General features: G+C 45.2%; 3 protein-coding genes across 7 annotated transcripts; 1 reads left to right on the top strand and 2 right to left on the bottom strand.

The window, feature by feature from the left end:
- Positions 1–300: 300 nt before the first annotated feature.
- sp8a (sp8 transcription factor a) lies at positions 301–1,421 on the bottom strand. Its single transcript, XM_077744039.1, has one exon. The coding sequence runs from the start codon at positions 1,419–1,421 to the stop codon at positions 348–350; it is 1,074 nt and encodes a 357-aa protein (XP_077600165.1). The 3' UTR covers positions 301–347.
- Positions 1,422–5,745: 4,324 nt separating this feature from the next.
- Positions 5,746–11,331, top strand: sp4 (sp4 transcription factor). Of its 2 annotated transcripts, none has more exons than XM_077743902.1 (7): positions 5,746–6,348; positions 6,584–6,657; positions 7,387–7,734; positions 7,808–8,957; positions 9,040–9,238; positions 9,317–9,510; positions 9,580–11,331. In XM_077743902.1, exons 1-7 carry the CDS (start codon positions 6,342–6,344, stop codon positions 9,843–9,845), a joined length of 2,238 nt encoding a protein of 745 aa, XP_077600028.1. In that variant the 5' UTR covers positions 5,746–6,341; the 3' UTR covers positions 9,846–11,331. The 2 variants fall into 2 exon arrangements, with proteins under 2 accessions (XP_077600028.1, XP_077600027.1); XM_077743901.1 differs by having other exon boundaries at positions 9,311–9,510.
- A 208-nt stretch (positions 11,332–11,539) lies between these two features.
- Positions 11,540–14,678, bottom strand: cdca7b (cell division cycle associated 7b). 4 transcript variants are annotated; one of them, XM_077743446.1, is made up of 12 exons: positions 14,609–14,678; positions 14,304–14,466; positions 13,969–14,109; positions 13,762–13,862; positions 13,327–13,537; positions 13,191–13,253; positions 12,910–13,092; positions 12,667–12,816; positions 12,432–12,581; positions 12,207–12,343; positions 12,013–12,081; positions 11,540–11,605 (listed from the first exon to the last, which is right to left on the bottom strand). In XM_077743446.1, exons 2-11 carry the CDS (start codon positions 14,319–14,321, stop codon positions 12,060–12,062), a joined length of 1,176 nt encoding a protein of 391 aa, XP_077599572.1. In that variant the 5' UTR covers positions 14,322–14,466; positions 14,609–14,678; the 3' UTR covers positions 11,540–11,605; positions 12,013–12,059. The 4 variants fall into 4 exon arrangements, with proteins under 4 accessions (XP_077599572.1, XP_077599569.1, XP_077599571.1 ...); XM_077743443.1 differs by lacking the exon at positions 11,540–11,605 and having other exon boundaries at positions 11,607–12,081; XM_077743445.1 differs by lacking the exon at positions 11,540–11,605 and having other exon boundaries at positions 11,607–12,081; positions 14,304–14,415; positions 14,609–14,657.
- Positions 14,679–14,734: the final 56 nt, after the last annotated feature.

Below are 14,734 nucleotides of genomic sequence, written 5' to 3'. Positions count from 1 at the left end.
AATCCAACCACAATAACTGGGCATTTTTCATCATAGGTACAAATATTATGGACGTTTTGCTATTGTCATTCGACAGAGTTATTCCAAATAAGCTGCCTAACAATAAGGACCTTTGACCTATATTATTGACACACATAAGACAATGACTTTTTGTTTCAACCACAAAATAAGAGGAAATAAAATGAATACTTACCTTTGACTAAAAGCAGAAACACACATTGAAACACAGACAAATGAGTGAATACAAATGGTCATTTTTATTGTTTTTTTTTTAAAAGTAAGTAAGGGTGTTCATCAATGTGATATTCATTTTAAAGTGCCTTTGTCCGGGGGAAAAAAAACCAAGCCTATTTCTCCTGGACAGTAGTGCTTATCTCCGGAGGCTGCCTGACGACGGCGTTGCCTTTCCCGGCGGCTTCCTCCTCTCCGCCGTGTGTCCGGGCGTGTTTACTCAGGTGGTCGGAGCGCATGAATTTCTTGTGGCACACGGCGCACTCGAAGCGCTTCTCCCCCGTGTGTGTGTGAAGATGCCTTTGGAGCTCTTCGGAGCGAGTAAAACGCTTCCCGCAGAAAAGCTGGCTGCACAGAAAGGGCCTCTCTCCGGTGTGCCAGCGGAGGTGAGCTTTCAGGTGGGACGTCTTGCCGTACACTTTCCCGCAACCCGGAATGTGGCAGTTGTGGACGGCCCGGCGCCCGGGGTCGGTCTCCACGGGACCGAGACTCTCCGCTTCCTGGCAGTTGGGGCACCCGCAGGTGGCTCGGCTCGTGGGGCGACGGGAGGACCGCGAGGAGGAGGAGGAGGCCACGGGGACCGGGGGGCTCCTGGCGGAGGAACCGGTGAAGTTGGCCTCCAAGTACGGTGCTCGCGAGCCGTCGTACGAGTGGAGTTGGCGGACGGCTCCGGGGCCGTTCTCGGGGGACCCCGACCCGGCCAGAGACGGGGCGCCCCCGCCGGCTCGGTCGGAACTCTCCGCCCAAGTGGCGCCCGTGTCCCACCAAGAAGATGAAGGGCCATTTCCGCCATCCGTCATGGGCTTGAACCACGGCTGGTAAGGCTGCGGGCGAAGCCGCGGGAACATTCCGGCGATGGCTTCTACAGAAGTGGGCATCTTGGTGACGAATACTGAACGTCGTTCAATTGGGAAAGTGCTTTCGGGCCATCCGACGTTCTGGTAAGACGCAGACCCGTCGGGGTTGGTCACCGAGAAAGCGCCGGGGTCGTCCGGGAATCCCACCCCGTTGCTTTTGGGGGGGACCCCGAGGGAGGTGAGACATGTGGGCGGCGGGACGCTCCTTTTCCACGGGTGAAAGCCCTTAGGGAATGCCGCAGGTCCGTCGGAAAATGAATTTCCTTCGCAGATTCGGCCGCAAGTGGCCGCAGACATGGCGCTGCTCGGCCAGGGGTCCTCCTGTGGGGTCATGTCGATATTTTAGAACAGGCACAAGAATTTGATTGTAAAAATTTAGATGAAGCAGTCTATTTTTTTCTAATATAAAACAATAAAAAGCAGATTATCTAACAAGTGAGCAGATCTTAGGTTTAGCTTTATCTTTATAGATAACTGAATTCCACTATAATGCAGTTTCTAAACTAACTATACATTGAACCCTATAGTAATAATATTGTAAGAAGAAATGTAAACTTACCAACAGAAGAGTTGCAGCCATAATTGAGCTGTCAAGTTGTGTTGTACGCCGCGTACGTAGCGTGCGCTTGTTTGCTCCTTTGTACTTGTTGCTTCCTCGTGCGTTGGAAGCCTCGATGGCCCGTGGGCCAATCAGAAGCCAACGCAGGTTGTCTCTTGCTTGTCAAACCTTCGGTATGCCATCAATTTTCGTGGGGAAAAAAAAGAAGGCGGAGCGACCGAAGCAGTGGGATTTGAGTCCAAAATAGTCAATTGTTTGGAACTATTTGACACTAAGTAAAGGATGAAGTGTTTTAATGCCTCCTAAATGTACATTTTGATGCTCAATGTTGGGAATTCTAAATTACAATTATGTTTTGAGAGCATGTTTCTATTTCATTGTTTAACATTATTACCAAGAGCTGAAAGTTCAACAGTGAAAACATAATTTTGATATTTTAACCAAAAACTATTTGTTCAAACACAGGAAAGTATGACATATGATTTGAGACATTGACATTTGACAAAAAAGAATAGCACTTGTCTACAAGCACAAATTGATTCTTCCAATTAAACCTGCAGTTTTTAAGCACACTCGACAAACAACTTCATGAGTTCTGATCCACTTAAGTGGCCTGGCTCAACATGTCAAAAATGACAAGTGCATTTTTTTTTTTAATTTTAAAGACTAACGCTTGTAAGACTGTTTGTCGAACCGGTCCATCCCATCCTGTCCTTAGGGCGGATCACTCAGCGCCGGAAAAAAAGGGGGAAAGGAGGGGGTACTGATTGCCCTGCCTTTGGAATTTTTACGACAGGCAACAACAAAACAAATGTTAGATTCCTCCCCGGAAAATAGCCTTTCCTTTGCTTTTTTTCCGATTCCAATCGATCACAGAAAGTATCAATCACAACCTCAACACTAGTGGAAGCAACTTTCATATTTCCAGTGCATAATATAAATGCAAAGTAGGCACATTAAATGGTGAATAAAAGCATCCTAGTGACATCCTTAATCTTGACAAAACTATTCTTGGTAGGTTTGGTAGCATTTTTTATTTCTGTTTCTATGTTATTATTTTATTGTCTCGGTTGCTAAGTGGCTTTTGTACAATGCGTAGTTATGTGTAATTGCCGGAGCGTTTACGGAAAGTGGTTGATTGTAAAACGCAATTCATGAACCTGAAATACTGTTTGTCGGATTATTGTGTCAAACAGCAAGCTGATAATGACGGAAAAGTGAGGAGGAACATCCTGATACAATGCTCACCTTAAATCACTTTTTGTGTTTCGTAAAAACAATTGCTTTCGAGCAAAACTACTTCAATGGTCTTTAAAAGAAAAAAATATTTCAGTCAGATGATAAAGGGGGGGTCTTACCATGCACTACAACCAAAAAGGTAATTTAACAGTTTAAATTTGGTTGCTAGGGGGGTTTTGTCATCAACTATGATCACCTGCTACTTACTGTGAAATTTGGTGATCTGGCTAATATATTTTTTGTGGTGTTCAGCCACAGCCAATGAGCAAAATGAATCTTTTCAGCTGTGCTTTTCTGACATATTCAATGAAGGGAGGATGTGCAAAGCCAAACCGGTTATTAGGGACTACTTCAACCAGCTGGTTATCACAAATTCAAGCAATTCTGGCCTTCAGACACAAAATGAAGGACGTGAGGATGAAAGAGAGAGAGAAGATAATGATAAGCTTTGGGGGGGGGGTGGCAATTGAGCTGCTCTATTATTTTAAAAGCTAGTAGTATAGCGTATTCCTTGCTAAACTTCAATAAATTTTGTGGAATCTTTGCCATGGGTCTATTTTCCTTATTCAATTCTGACTGTGCTACTTCATGGCGCAAACATAAACTATGTAGCAATAGTTGCTCAAAGACAGGATGGTTTAGCCAAGCCAGCAAGTCGTGTCCTGTTTTTCACTCAATTACACATAGGCAATTTAGCACACTTACTTTGGTCCTTGATGGTATGTCGCACCCTCCACTTAGGGTCGGTCGTTGGAAATGTCATCCACAGTTCTTATAGTTGCCAAGGATCTTCTTCAAAGTGGACTGATGTGCTCTTTGAAAATTCAGTTGCCTGAAAAGGAGAGATACTCATATAAGTTGTAGTCATTGTATAATATATCAATATAAATTATAGAGGATGTTACAGTCGAGAAAAACATTTGATGGACTTTTCAGTCATTCCAAAAAATATTAAATTTCAATGTAAGAATAAGGCATAATTGAAATGATTAGTTGCCACTGAAAATGATACATAAAGGTCCAATTCATTTAAGCTAGGAGAACTTACTGGGAATGCTACTATTTCAGCACCACTGACAGCATTAGACATCCAATTTGTACATGCTGAATGGGAGGATGGAATATATATTTTGTTATTGCGCTTAACTTTAGTCAATTATGTGTTCTTTTCTACTTGGAAACACTTTTTATTGATGAGGCCAGAGTTCACTGAAAGTTCACGGTACCTGCAGGCATCTCCTGTAGTCTCATGGGTGGTCAAGGTGCTCGCATAAATAACTCCAGGGTGAATTGTATAGTCATTTGCTTCCTCCCATTGTCACCCGTGTACAAGCACACAAACACACACCGATGGGGATGCCCTACCTGTTGAACATTACAAAATGAAGTGAACTTGCACACTCACTTTAAAGCACATGGTAAATACCAACAAACACATTCTATAAATTCTTGGCGTCCAAAATAATTTTAACGACTCCAATTACTTGATGTGTAATAGATAAAAACTGACTTGTTTATGTTCATTTTAATAACTAAGAGACAATACTACATTCTAAAAGCAGACTTGTGCTTAAGTTGCCAAATTCTATGTATTGCCATATTTGGCCAAAATGTTATGACTCTCCTTCTCAAATCGTCTTTGAGTTAAATGGGCAATTTACACAAAATACAGTTTGTTTTCCCGACACAAGGACGCCATGTCGTTAATCCACTCGGAATGATGCTCTTGCCAACTTGCCAAGCAAGCCAATTTGACGAGTGAGTGAATGCTGACTAGTACGCGTGCACACACGCAACCACAAGCGCAAGAGAGGCATGTGCCAATCATGTCAGTCATAAATATTTTGTCCTCAACAACCTTACCTTAGTAGACACCCTGACGCCACTTGGTCTGGTGACAAATATACGCCACCTACATGAGACACACATAAGAAAAAAAATTAGTCTCAAACATATACTAAGTCATATTAGACATAGACATATATATTATGACATCAAATGTACTGAAGAGTAAGGTGAGCTCTTTTTGAGTGACATTGAAAACTAAAAAATAATCACAACTAATGGAACTGAAATTAATTATTATGATGAATACATTAATCATGGCAATTTACCTAATGTGTTATATTTTTATATTAATAGAGTATATAATCATCTTGTCAATAGCGCCTCCTTGTGGTTAAATTTGTAAACAATATATACTCAATTTTTTGAATGTGCAGAGGAAAAACTGTTCTTTAATCTAAATGATTAGTTTTCCCATTGGAGTCGCCGATTTAAAATGCTCGAATCCATGGTGATTGTTTACATTCTACTTCAAATGGACAGTATGGAATTATTTGGCATGGGCGACACCCCCTTTGTTCCAGGCCAACCCTCGTTGCTGAGCAACGGTGGCCCGGGGGCGGGGGCACTTGGCTGCCTGCGACGCTGCAGTGATGGGGCGAGTACAGAAAACAACATCATTGTCAATCATTGACATTTCAGTAAATGTTGACTATAAAGTTGAAATAGGACGGCTTTTTCGAGTCAATTGTCTCCTGCTTTGGTTGACAACATGTCTTAAAATGATAGAATTTGGAACGCTGTGAATACTAAGTAGAGAGATATGTTGGCGTCCTATAATGACAAGCTTTCATTGGGTGCCCACACGCCTCTCCACAAGAGTGTCCGCCCCCTCCCCGAGCTCTCACGGCAACTTGACTAACAAGCAGCCCTCAGATTGAGGCGTAGCCTGGGTAATGTAGTCCCTCTCGTCCAATAGCGGCGGAGGAGGAGAGGCTTGTGCAAAATACAACTCCCATCTGAACCCTCGCACGCCAAAACCGAGGACCAATCTGAATAAGTGGGAGGAGCGCGTCCGCCCACAAAAGCCACAGCTATCTGAGCGTATCTCCCCTTTTATATGGCCAAAAATGAACGAGTGAAGGAATTAAAAGAGAATCGAAGCATTATATAAAAAAAAAAGGGTTGCCTTTGTGCGGGCTGGCGGACGGCGACGACGCGCTCGGAGAAGCAAGCGACAAGAGAAGAGCGGCAACGGCACAGGCACAACAGGGGTGTTGTCCTGATGCTTAAATGGAAGTGGGTGGGCCTCGTCGGTGACACACCACGAACGCCGTTGTGGATTTTCCATCGTGACAGGCGCTAAAGTGCATCTTTATGGACGCTCCATCCGACTAAGGAGTCGTACGACGGCCGTGCTTGGGGCGCCAGTGGCTTGCGGGAGGAGGCGGACGGAGCTTTCTCCGTTATTTGTGTCGAGCGCGAACGGGAAGGGAGGGCTATTCGGCTGTGTCTCCGCCCTTCCTGGACGGTGGGTGGTTTCGTGAATACGGCCAGATCCGCCACGGCCCAGAGCCCAACATATAGGCCGTCCTCCGCCTCCGTTCCCGGCTGGCCGGCCTTCTACCGTGAACTACACCCTCCTCTCCCTCTTGGTATATTCATGCGTTATGAGTGGTAGGTGTTTTCCTCCTCCTCCTCCTCTTCCTCCTCCTTCTTCTCCTCCTTTATCGTCTCCTCCCTCCCAATTCTCCCCTTCCTTGCCTGACAGCTATGAAGCCTGTGATGTTTCTGATACTGGTAATGGTCATAATTGTTGGGCTATGTTAGATCCATTTTGCAATTTCTTTTTCAAATGACGGTGACGTTGAGTATTTTTTGGTCTCCTAACTTTGATGCTTTTGTTCTTCAGACTCCAAGAAGGAATCCTTGGGAACTGAAGGAGGGAAAGTGTCCAAAAAGGGGAGGAATTCTGGACCCTTGCAGGTATTCAAAAAAGACTTTTACTTCAACCTAGGCAGAGAAAATGTGCTGCTCTCTTGCTGCAAGCGCCGACCTCTGGGGGCGTTTCTCTCCTGAATTTCACTTCCTGCTTGTGCGCAGCCCAGCTGAGCGCCAGCCCCAAAAGCCCCATGAGTAGCTTTACGCGGCTGTCACACTTCAGCTATTGTACTATGAAAGTGTCACTTTGAATTAGCCTCAGAATGCTTTAATTCTGCTTATGGATTCCTGCGGTTTTAGTGGCACACTTCTCTTTTGACCAGTTCTTGATGTCTTCATTTTAAAGATGTTTGTTTCATCTTCTTTAAATGCTGCTTTGGCTTGTGCGTGGGGGTCCATTTGCAGTATTACAAAATGTTGTGCCCGCGACCTAGTTAGTTCTTGTGAGGCGAGCCGGAGAGAAGGCAGCATTTTCTTGCGGTGTTCTCAGAAAGAGACACATTGGAGTTATCACCCGCCCAACCACCCACCCACTCGCTTCCTGTAAAACTGCCGCCCACTTCTACTGACAGCTCTCTTTTCTGTCAGCTTTGTGTTTCTCTTTCCAACACCCATCTCTTGCTGTTCCTTTCTCCTCCAGTCAGGCGGTATTTGCGCTCAGAATAATCCATGCCCATTCCTCCCCATTGGCTTTCCCACTGAGGTGGCGCTCGTTTGCATATTTGCATAGTCTTTTTCTCCTCTTCCGTAATCTTCCACTTTGCCCTTTCCTAGGATTCCTCTCAGCCTTCTCCGTTGGCTCTGTTGGCGGCCACCTGCAGTAAAATCGGAGGGCAGGCGGGAGGAGAGGTGGCCCAGGTGCAAGCTGGGCCCCAGCAGATCCAGCTCCAGACTGGTCAGATTCAGCTCCAAGCGGGTCAACTTCAGGGCCAGATTGTAGTGGACGCATCTGGCAACCAGACCCTCGTCCCCCAGCCGCTGGAGCTGGTCCCGGCACAGTTCACGGGGAACGGTTGGCAGATTATCGCGGCGCCACCCGCCATGGCCAAGGAGAACACCAACCAGCCTGTAGCTGTGACGGTGGCCACCACGCTTCCCAATGACAGCACATCTGGACGCAAGGTGGGCAAATTCTGGAATAGCTCTTAGTAGTCACGGTCTGACAATGTCTCAATACCGCTTTCCTATTGCAAAGGTGAAAGCCATGGCCGGGACCAACAGTGTAGCGGGCAATCAGCAACAGCAGTTCCAAATAATCCAGGTTCAAAACCTGCCCAATGCCGGCGGTGGGGTCCAGTACCAGGTCATCCCTCACCTGCAGACCGCAGATGGCCAGCAGATCCACATCAACCCAACTCAGCAGGCTTCCATCGGGACTCTGCCCGAGGGGCTTCAACTCATCCAGAGTCCGAACCCCGGTCAGACCATTCTGCAGACAGCCAACCAGCAGGCCATTCTGTCAACTACTGCCAATCAGACAGTCCCACTGCAAATCCGTCCGGCACAGTCGTTCCCCCTGCAGCTGCAGACACTTCAGGGCTCTCAGACGCCCGTCATGACCACGGTACCCATCAACCTCGGCGGCATGACCCTTGCTTTGCCAGTAATCAATAACGTCGGAGGAGGCGGAGCCGTGCAGCTCATCCAATCGGCAGATGGCACTTTTTCTGTCGCCGGCGGTAACCAGTTGATGACCGCGGCGGTCTCGGGGGCGGCCGAGGGTGACGGCGCCCCCGAGGGAACGCAAGTGGTCACTTCTGCCATGGAGGCCGCTACCAGCGAAGCCCAAGCACAAAGCACGGAGGCGGACTCTCAAAGTCAGAATCAGGCCAACGGGGTCCAAAGCCAGATGGACGCCCCGGGAAGCATTCAACAAGTGATTGTGGGACAAGTGGGACATCAGTTGCTACAGCAAATCCAGCTGCAGCCACAAGCTTCCGCTCAAAACCACGGCCAGCAACAACAGAGCATTCAGACTCTTCAGTTGGCCTCCGGTCAAACCTTGCAGCCCATTCAGGCCTTTCAGAATCCAGCCCAAGTCCTTATTCGCACACCTACGCTGTCCCCGTCTGGGCAGATTGCCTGGCAAACGCTGCAGCTCCCCGGCGGCGTTTCCCTACAGGGAAGCCTCGGAGCGGCCATGCCACAACAGCTCACGCTGGCCCCGGTGGCCGGTGGCACAACGGTGGGGAGTGGAGGATTGGTCTCCCTGGGAGGAACTCCCCTCACATTGAGCACAGCTCAGATCAACCCGGGTTCTGGGGTACAGACGGTTAGCATCGCTGGGCTGGGAAATGCCGGAGTCCAGGTGCAGGGCTTGCCCCTCACCATCACTGGTCTACAGGGTGAGTTTAGTACTTTACTTTCCATTTCTGCACCCCAATTGAATAACTTGGCTTACTTTTGTGCTCGCTTCTTGACCATCAGGTCAACCGCAAGGACAGGACGGGGTCAAAGTTCAGTCTTCCCCCTTGACAGTCGCCGTGGGCAACGTGGCCTCCAGCTCGTCCATGAGCCCGGACCAGTTGGGGTCCGTTCAAAGCTCCTCGGACCAAGAGGGACCCCCTAGCAAGCGACTTCGCCGAGTGGCCTGTTCCTGCCCCAACTGTAGAGATGGAGAGGCAAGGTAGGAGTCGATTGACTGATGTAGGAGAACCATCGGGTTTCCTGGTAAAAAGACATCTGCCCTCTGGCGCAGAAACAGTGGAGACCCCACGAAGAAGAAGCAACACATCTGCCACATGGAAGGCTGCGGGAAAGTCTACGGCAAGACTTCTCACCTGAGGGCTCACCTCCGCTGGCACACGGGCGAAAGACCTTTTGTCTGCAATTGGATATTTTGCGGCAAAAGGTTCACTAGGAGCGACGAACTGCAGAGACATCGAAGAACCCACACGGGTACGGCGCCACCAGCCTTACAAACGTTCTACCAAATAATTTACAACCACTGTTTCTATCCACCAACAGGGGAGAAGCGCTTCGAGTGTCCCGAGTGCTCCAAACGCTTCATGCGAAGCGACCACCTTTCCAAGCACATCAAGACCCACCAAAACAAAAAGAGCGGCGCCACCATGGCCATTATCACCACCGATAACCTGGAAGACGACGCCCCCGAAGGCCTCCAAGCTTCTCCTCAAATCGTCACTGTGGCAACCCTCTCTCGAGACTCTGAGCCCGCTACACCCACCACCTCTAATCACTTGGAGGAGGAGGAAGAAGAGGAATTTGAGTAGGTAGCCATTGTGGTTCATGTTCAAGGAGAAGAGGACTTCTGCCGGATTGGATACGCTCGACCGCCAATAACAAAATTAAGGGTCCAAAAAAACAAAAACAAACGGGAGCCGTGTTACGATTAACACACGAAAAACCATTCACGCGATTTTTTTTCTAAATGGTGACAAAATCTATCTCTATGCACAATGTTGTGTATCTGTTTCTTACCTGTCGGACAGGGCTGAGGGTCAATCAAGGTACAGGACTGTTGCAGTTCTGGGAAAATGAGAGTGGATGTCAATTCATGAGTATATTTGTGTGTGTGTGTGCGTGAGTGTTTTTTTTTTTTTTGAAGATCTACCCAATTTGAGGTTTATCTCTCCTTAACTGATTCAGGTAGGGAGAGATTCCTTTGTGAACTGTTACAAAAGTAAAGAAGAAAAAAGCACAAGGAAATATTTCTATATATTGCATTCCTACTGCGGCTGTGGTGATTAGGAAATAGGTTTCTATCGAGAAAAAAAAAACAATCTAGCTTTCGACAACTATGTGAGGTGAAAGCAATACTTAATGACAATCTAGTGGAACATGTTTACATTGTCAAAGGGGCGGGGTTAAATAAAGAGCACAGGTGAGCAGTGGTTTCAAAAGATTTCTAGGGCAGTTTGTGTGCTTTTAATTCCTTAGCTGCCGTTCAAATGAACATTGAGACTTTATATGTCAATCATTTCTGCGGCAGCCAATGAATAAGTGGGACACTAACCTCGCTTGGTGACCTACTACTGCCTTAACACAAGCTAAGGGGGCGGGGCGAGGCAGTTTCAGGTGAGTTGGGGGCGGGGTCTAAAGGCCATTTAGCTGTGTGGTGATGAGTTCTGGTGGTCTGTTAGTCCAGTGCGTAGTCTCATAATAAAATAATGTTTTTTAAAGGTTTTTATCTATAGGATTTGCTTTGAAAGCCTGCCCCTTCTCTGTTAACACAGCAAAGCTACTGTGTAAAGCTAATTTATTATTCTTGGTTTGTAATATTTGCCTTTTTGCTGGACTCGTAATTGTGCGTGTTGATTCCTAACTTGTGTACGGCATGTTTTTTTTTCATTTTTTTGTAGTGTACTTGTGTTTTCTTCTCCTTGCGCCATATTGTTTTTCTTTATGGGGAGAAAATAAAAGCAAAAAAAGTTTCAAACTAAAAAGATGTTGATACCAAACTAATTTAGATGTTTTCAGTAATATATTTTGTGTGACGACCAGCTTTCCCCCCTATTTTCTAGCGACATTACATTTGTAAAAAAAAGAAAAAATTCAATACAAAAACATTTCTTAACTGTTCTTCGCCATTGCATTTGATAGTTTATTTTTTTTTGTTGCCAGGTTAGCCTCAAAGGCTCCGGCTTGTGCAGATTTCTAAAATTTGTTTGTACCAATGTGTTATGTCAGTAAAAAGAACAAAGGGTGGGGAAAAGAGAATATGCTTTGCCTGAATAACGCGTGACAATAAAGTGATTTTAAAACGGCCTTACCTGATTGACATTGCTTTTTTGCTATGCTTGTAGTCCCTAAAGCAAAACCATCAAGAAAAATGTGACCAAATTAGTAATCATCTGTTTATAATTGACATACAAATAGATAAGAGCATCAAATCTGGGCCTGTTATTCAACCACTAAACTGACTTACTATCAGATTGGCGCAACTCCTGCTGGACTCCTGACGATCTCAAAAAGAAGTTTGTCTGGGAATTGCTGGATATAGTCTTGTATTACATACAAGTAAACAACAAATCTGCAAAGAGGTTAGTTTTATTACAAAAACATAAGAACATTTCCGATGCAGAACAGTGGCATCTTTGTCAGTGTGCAACAATCTAAGATACAAGATGGTGTCACCAATTTTACTTGATCAGCAGTACAATGAGTCTAAAATTGCTAGTTTCCTATCAACCTACATAAAACCGAGAATCACCTTAAAATACCCTCATCAATTTTACTTGGATTTTTTTCTAAGTGTTTGTTAGCTTAATGCAAACAAACATAACGGTATGTACATATAAAAACAAAAACTAGCATTGGTGTCACTATCTTTTTCGTGTGTTTGAATTATACTGCGCTCTTGTGGACAAATGGTACATAATAAAGTCAAGATTATAAAAAAACGACTTGATCATGTCAATTTCAATTAGAAAGACTAACAGTATTGGGCGCAGTGTTCCACTTGTGTGAAGAGTGTCCTCGGGGCTTTATTCAAGTTCTGTTTGAATTCTGCCATTGAGAGGGAGACAAAAAACAAACAAAGAATGAACAAGGGATGATCAAGTTTCATTGAAGATCATAGACGTCAATGATCGGTGAGTTAAATACAAATTGTCATTGAGTAGCTCCTTTACCTCTCCAGATACTCATGGACGTTGTCGTGGCCATTATAGCGAGCCAACCCGACCAAAATGCCAGTAGCGCAGCGGCCCTCTTTCCTCCGACACAAGCTGCAGTTACACATTCCTCGGCAGATGGGACATGACCATGTCTGCAAAAAATATGACATGCAAAATTATGTGATGTGCAAATTTACACAATCAGAATCCACTGATGAACAGTATTGTGTTGGTACCAACCGGGTCGAGCAGTACGGTGCGGACGTCCTCGCCGTAGCGGTTTTTCAGGCACGGTCCGCAGAACTGGCCTTTACCCGCAGAACAGAAGCCGCTGCGACAGACGGTTTTTGTGTCAAGTGTTTTTTGTCGACACTGGTGGCAAGAGCTTCCCTGAGGGAACAATGTTATCATTAGATTAATAGTTTTTTTTTCACGTTGAGTTTGGAAATGTAAAAAAGTAAAACTGCTGACTTACATGGTCTTTGTCCCAGATCTTATCTTTGCTGCGGTACGCAATGTTTTCCAAGTCGTCTTCGGTGATTTCATCAACCGACTTGTAGTCGTACTGACTACGTCTGTGGCTCCGCCTCTTTTTTGGGTTGTTGCCGGCGTTTTCTTCATCCACCTGCAAATCACCAGACTTGGTTATCACGAGGGCGGAGTTTGGTGAGTATTTGAAAAATGTTAATGTGGATTGTGAAAAGAATTGAGACTGTACCTCCAAAAGTCTCCTAATGTCTACTGCCTTAGGACCATTGCGTGGCAATGGCTCGCACACTTGGTCCACCGCAAAGTTCTCAGGAGGTCGAGCTTTACGGGACGGGTTCCTTCGCTCCGAGCCAGCTTCCAGCTCAAATTTGCGTTTGCGTGGGGTTGTTTTCACTTGCGTGCGTTTTTTCTTCTGTGTAGAAGTATTAGATTAGTATGAGATTTAAAACATGTATATTTAGGCATCCTATGATTAAAACATGGTGGTCTAAGGTCAATATCTGTTCTCACCTGTGGTGTCTGGGGCAAAGTCAGGTCAGCGATTGAAGTGAGGTCAGCAAACAGCTTAGCTAACTAGAAGAAAAAGTCCTTATCTATTAACATGGAAATGATCATAATGTATACCATTGTGCTTGACTGCTCCTACCATGGCCTTATTCTCCTGGATGTTTTTTTCCCGCTTTCGTAAGGCTTGGCACTCAGGCTCTTCTTCCACCTTCCTTTTTGTTGGTTCTGCTCTTTCTTCGACATTGTTCATCCTCTGCCGCACCCTCTGTGCCACCGTGTCTTTAGCCGGCTTTGTGATGATTTTTGCTTGCGGCTTCGATTTGGAGTTGGCTGATTGTTTCATTGGAAATCTGAGAAGATATAAAATTCTATGACACACTGCCCAACAATACATTACGTCATATTTGTGTGCAAGCAGTAGTTTTACAACATTGACGGCCCTAGACGTTCAAATATTATAGATTGTCCATCTATCTCCATAACTGTTAACATTACAGTGAAGGTTTAATGAGGTGGAGATGTATTTTTCCTTTTGTAAAACAATAAATACAAGAATATATACACACATACATACCTGAGAGCTACTAAAAGGCTTCTTCTCTTCGGTTTTGGAGAGTCCTCACCATCTGAGTAGACACCTGTGTCCACATCACTGTCATCTTCTGACTCAACCACCTACCAAACGTCAACAATACACGTGAATGCTAATACTAAATATCTCTGTTCAGTATGCACGTCTCCATTTTGATTTCAGTAACATAGTGGATGTTTGTAGCGATACCTTAGTGTTGAATTTCTTGTTTGACCTTCCTTTAACCACTCTTTCGTCCTCACTGAAGCCTTCAAAGTCCTCCTCGCTGTCGGAGTGACTGAAAAGTTGCGCTAGTTCGGCAGTAATAAACTTGGACTTGAAACATAAGGGCTGAAGGAAGAAATAAGTCACTTAGTTAGATTTTTTCTCTCTGGTAATATTCACGCTTATGTACAGCCGAAAACATCGTGGCTAGCAGGTAGCTTGAATTTTAACATATTCCAGATCATTCCGTCTCACAAAGACTTGTAGTAAATGAATAGTAACAGTAAACAACACTAAGAAAACATTCAAACTTCAATTACCTTCGATTTTCGTGCCATTTTGTCCAGTTTCAAACAAATTTTCCACTTTGAGTTTTCTTTGATTGGGGGAAATTGCAGCCGCGGGGATCCCACATGGATTTAAACACTGACGCTGGTAAATCGGTTTAGTGGAAAGGACAGGGAGTTGTCAGAAGTCGTACACCTGCATTTTGGGGATACATAATCCTCTATACACAGTATTACACTTTCAACAATGACTTTATACCTGCACATGTATAATTAGACCAATTTCTATGATAAATGGGAACATTGCGTGGCATTAAAAGAAGCTGTAAATTGCTCACCCCCCTTTGTTTCGTTGAAATGGTACAGCCTGATGTTCAGCGCGAAAAACTGCGGAAGCGTGGTTGCCTACAGGAAGAAGCAGCCTTTGCACGGAAACTATTGCATTCTACAAAATTAGAAACATT

The sequence above is a fragment of the Stigmatopora nigra genome, chromosome 21, assembly GCF_051989575.1.
Source record: "Stigmatopora nigra isolate UIUO_SnigA chromosome 21, RoL_Snig_1.1, whole genome shotgun sequence".
Lineage (NCBI taxonomy): Eukaryota > Metazoa > Chordata > Actinopteri > Syngnathiformes > Syngnathidae > Stigmatopora > Stigmatopora nigra.
Note: the sequence above shows the minus strand (reverse complement) of the source record. Positions and strands in the feature narration are given on the sequence as shown.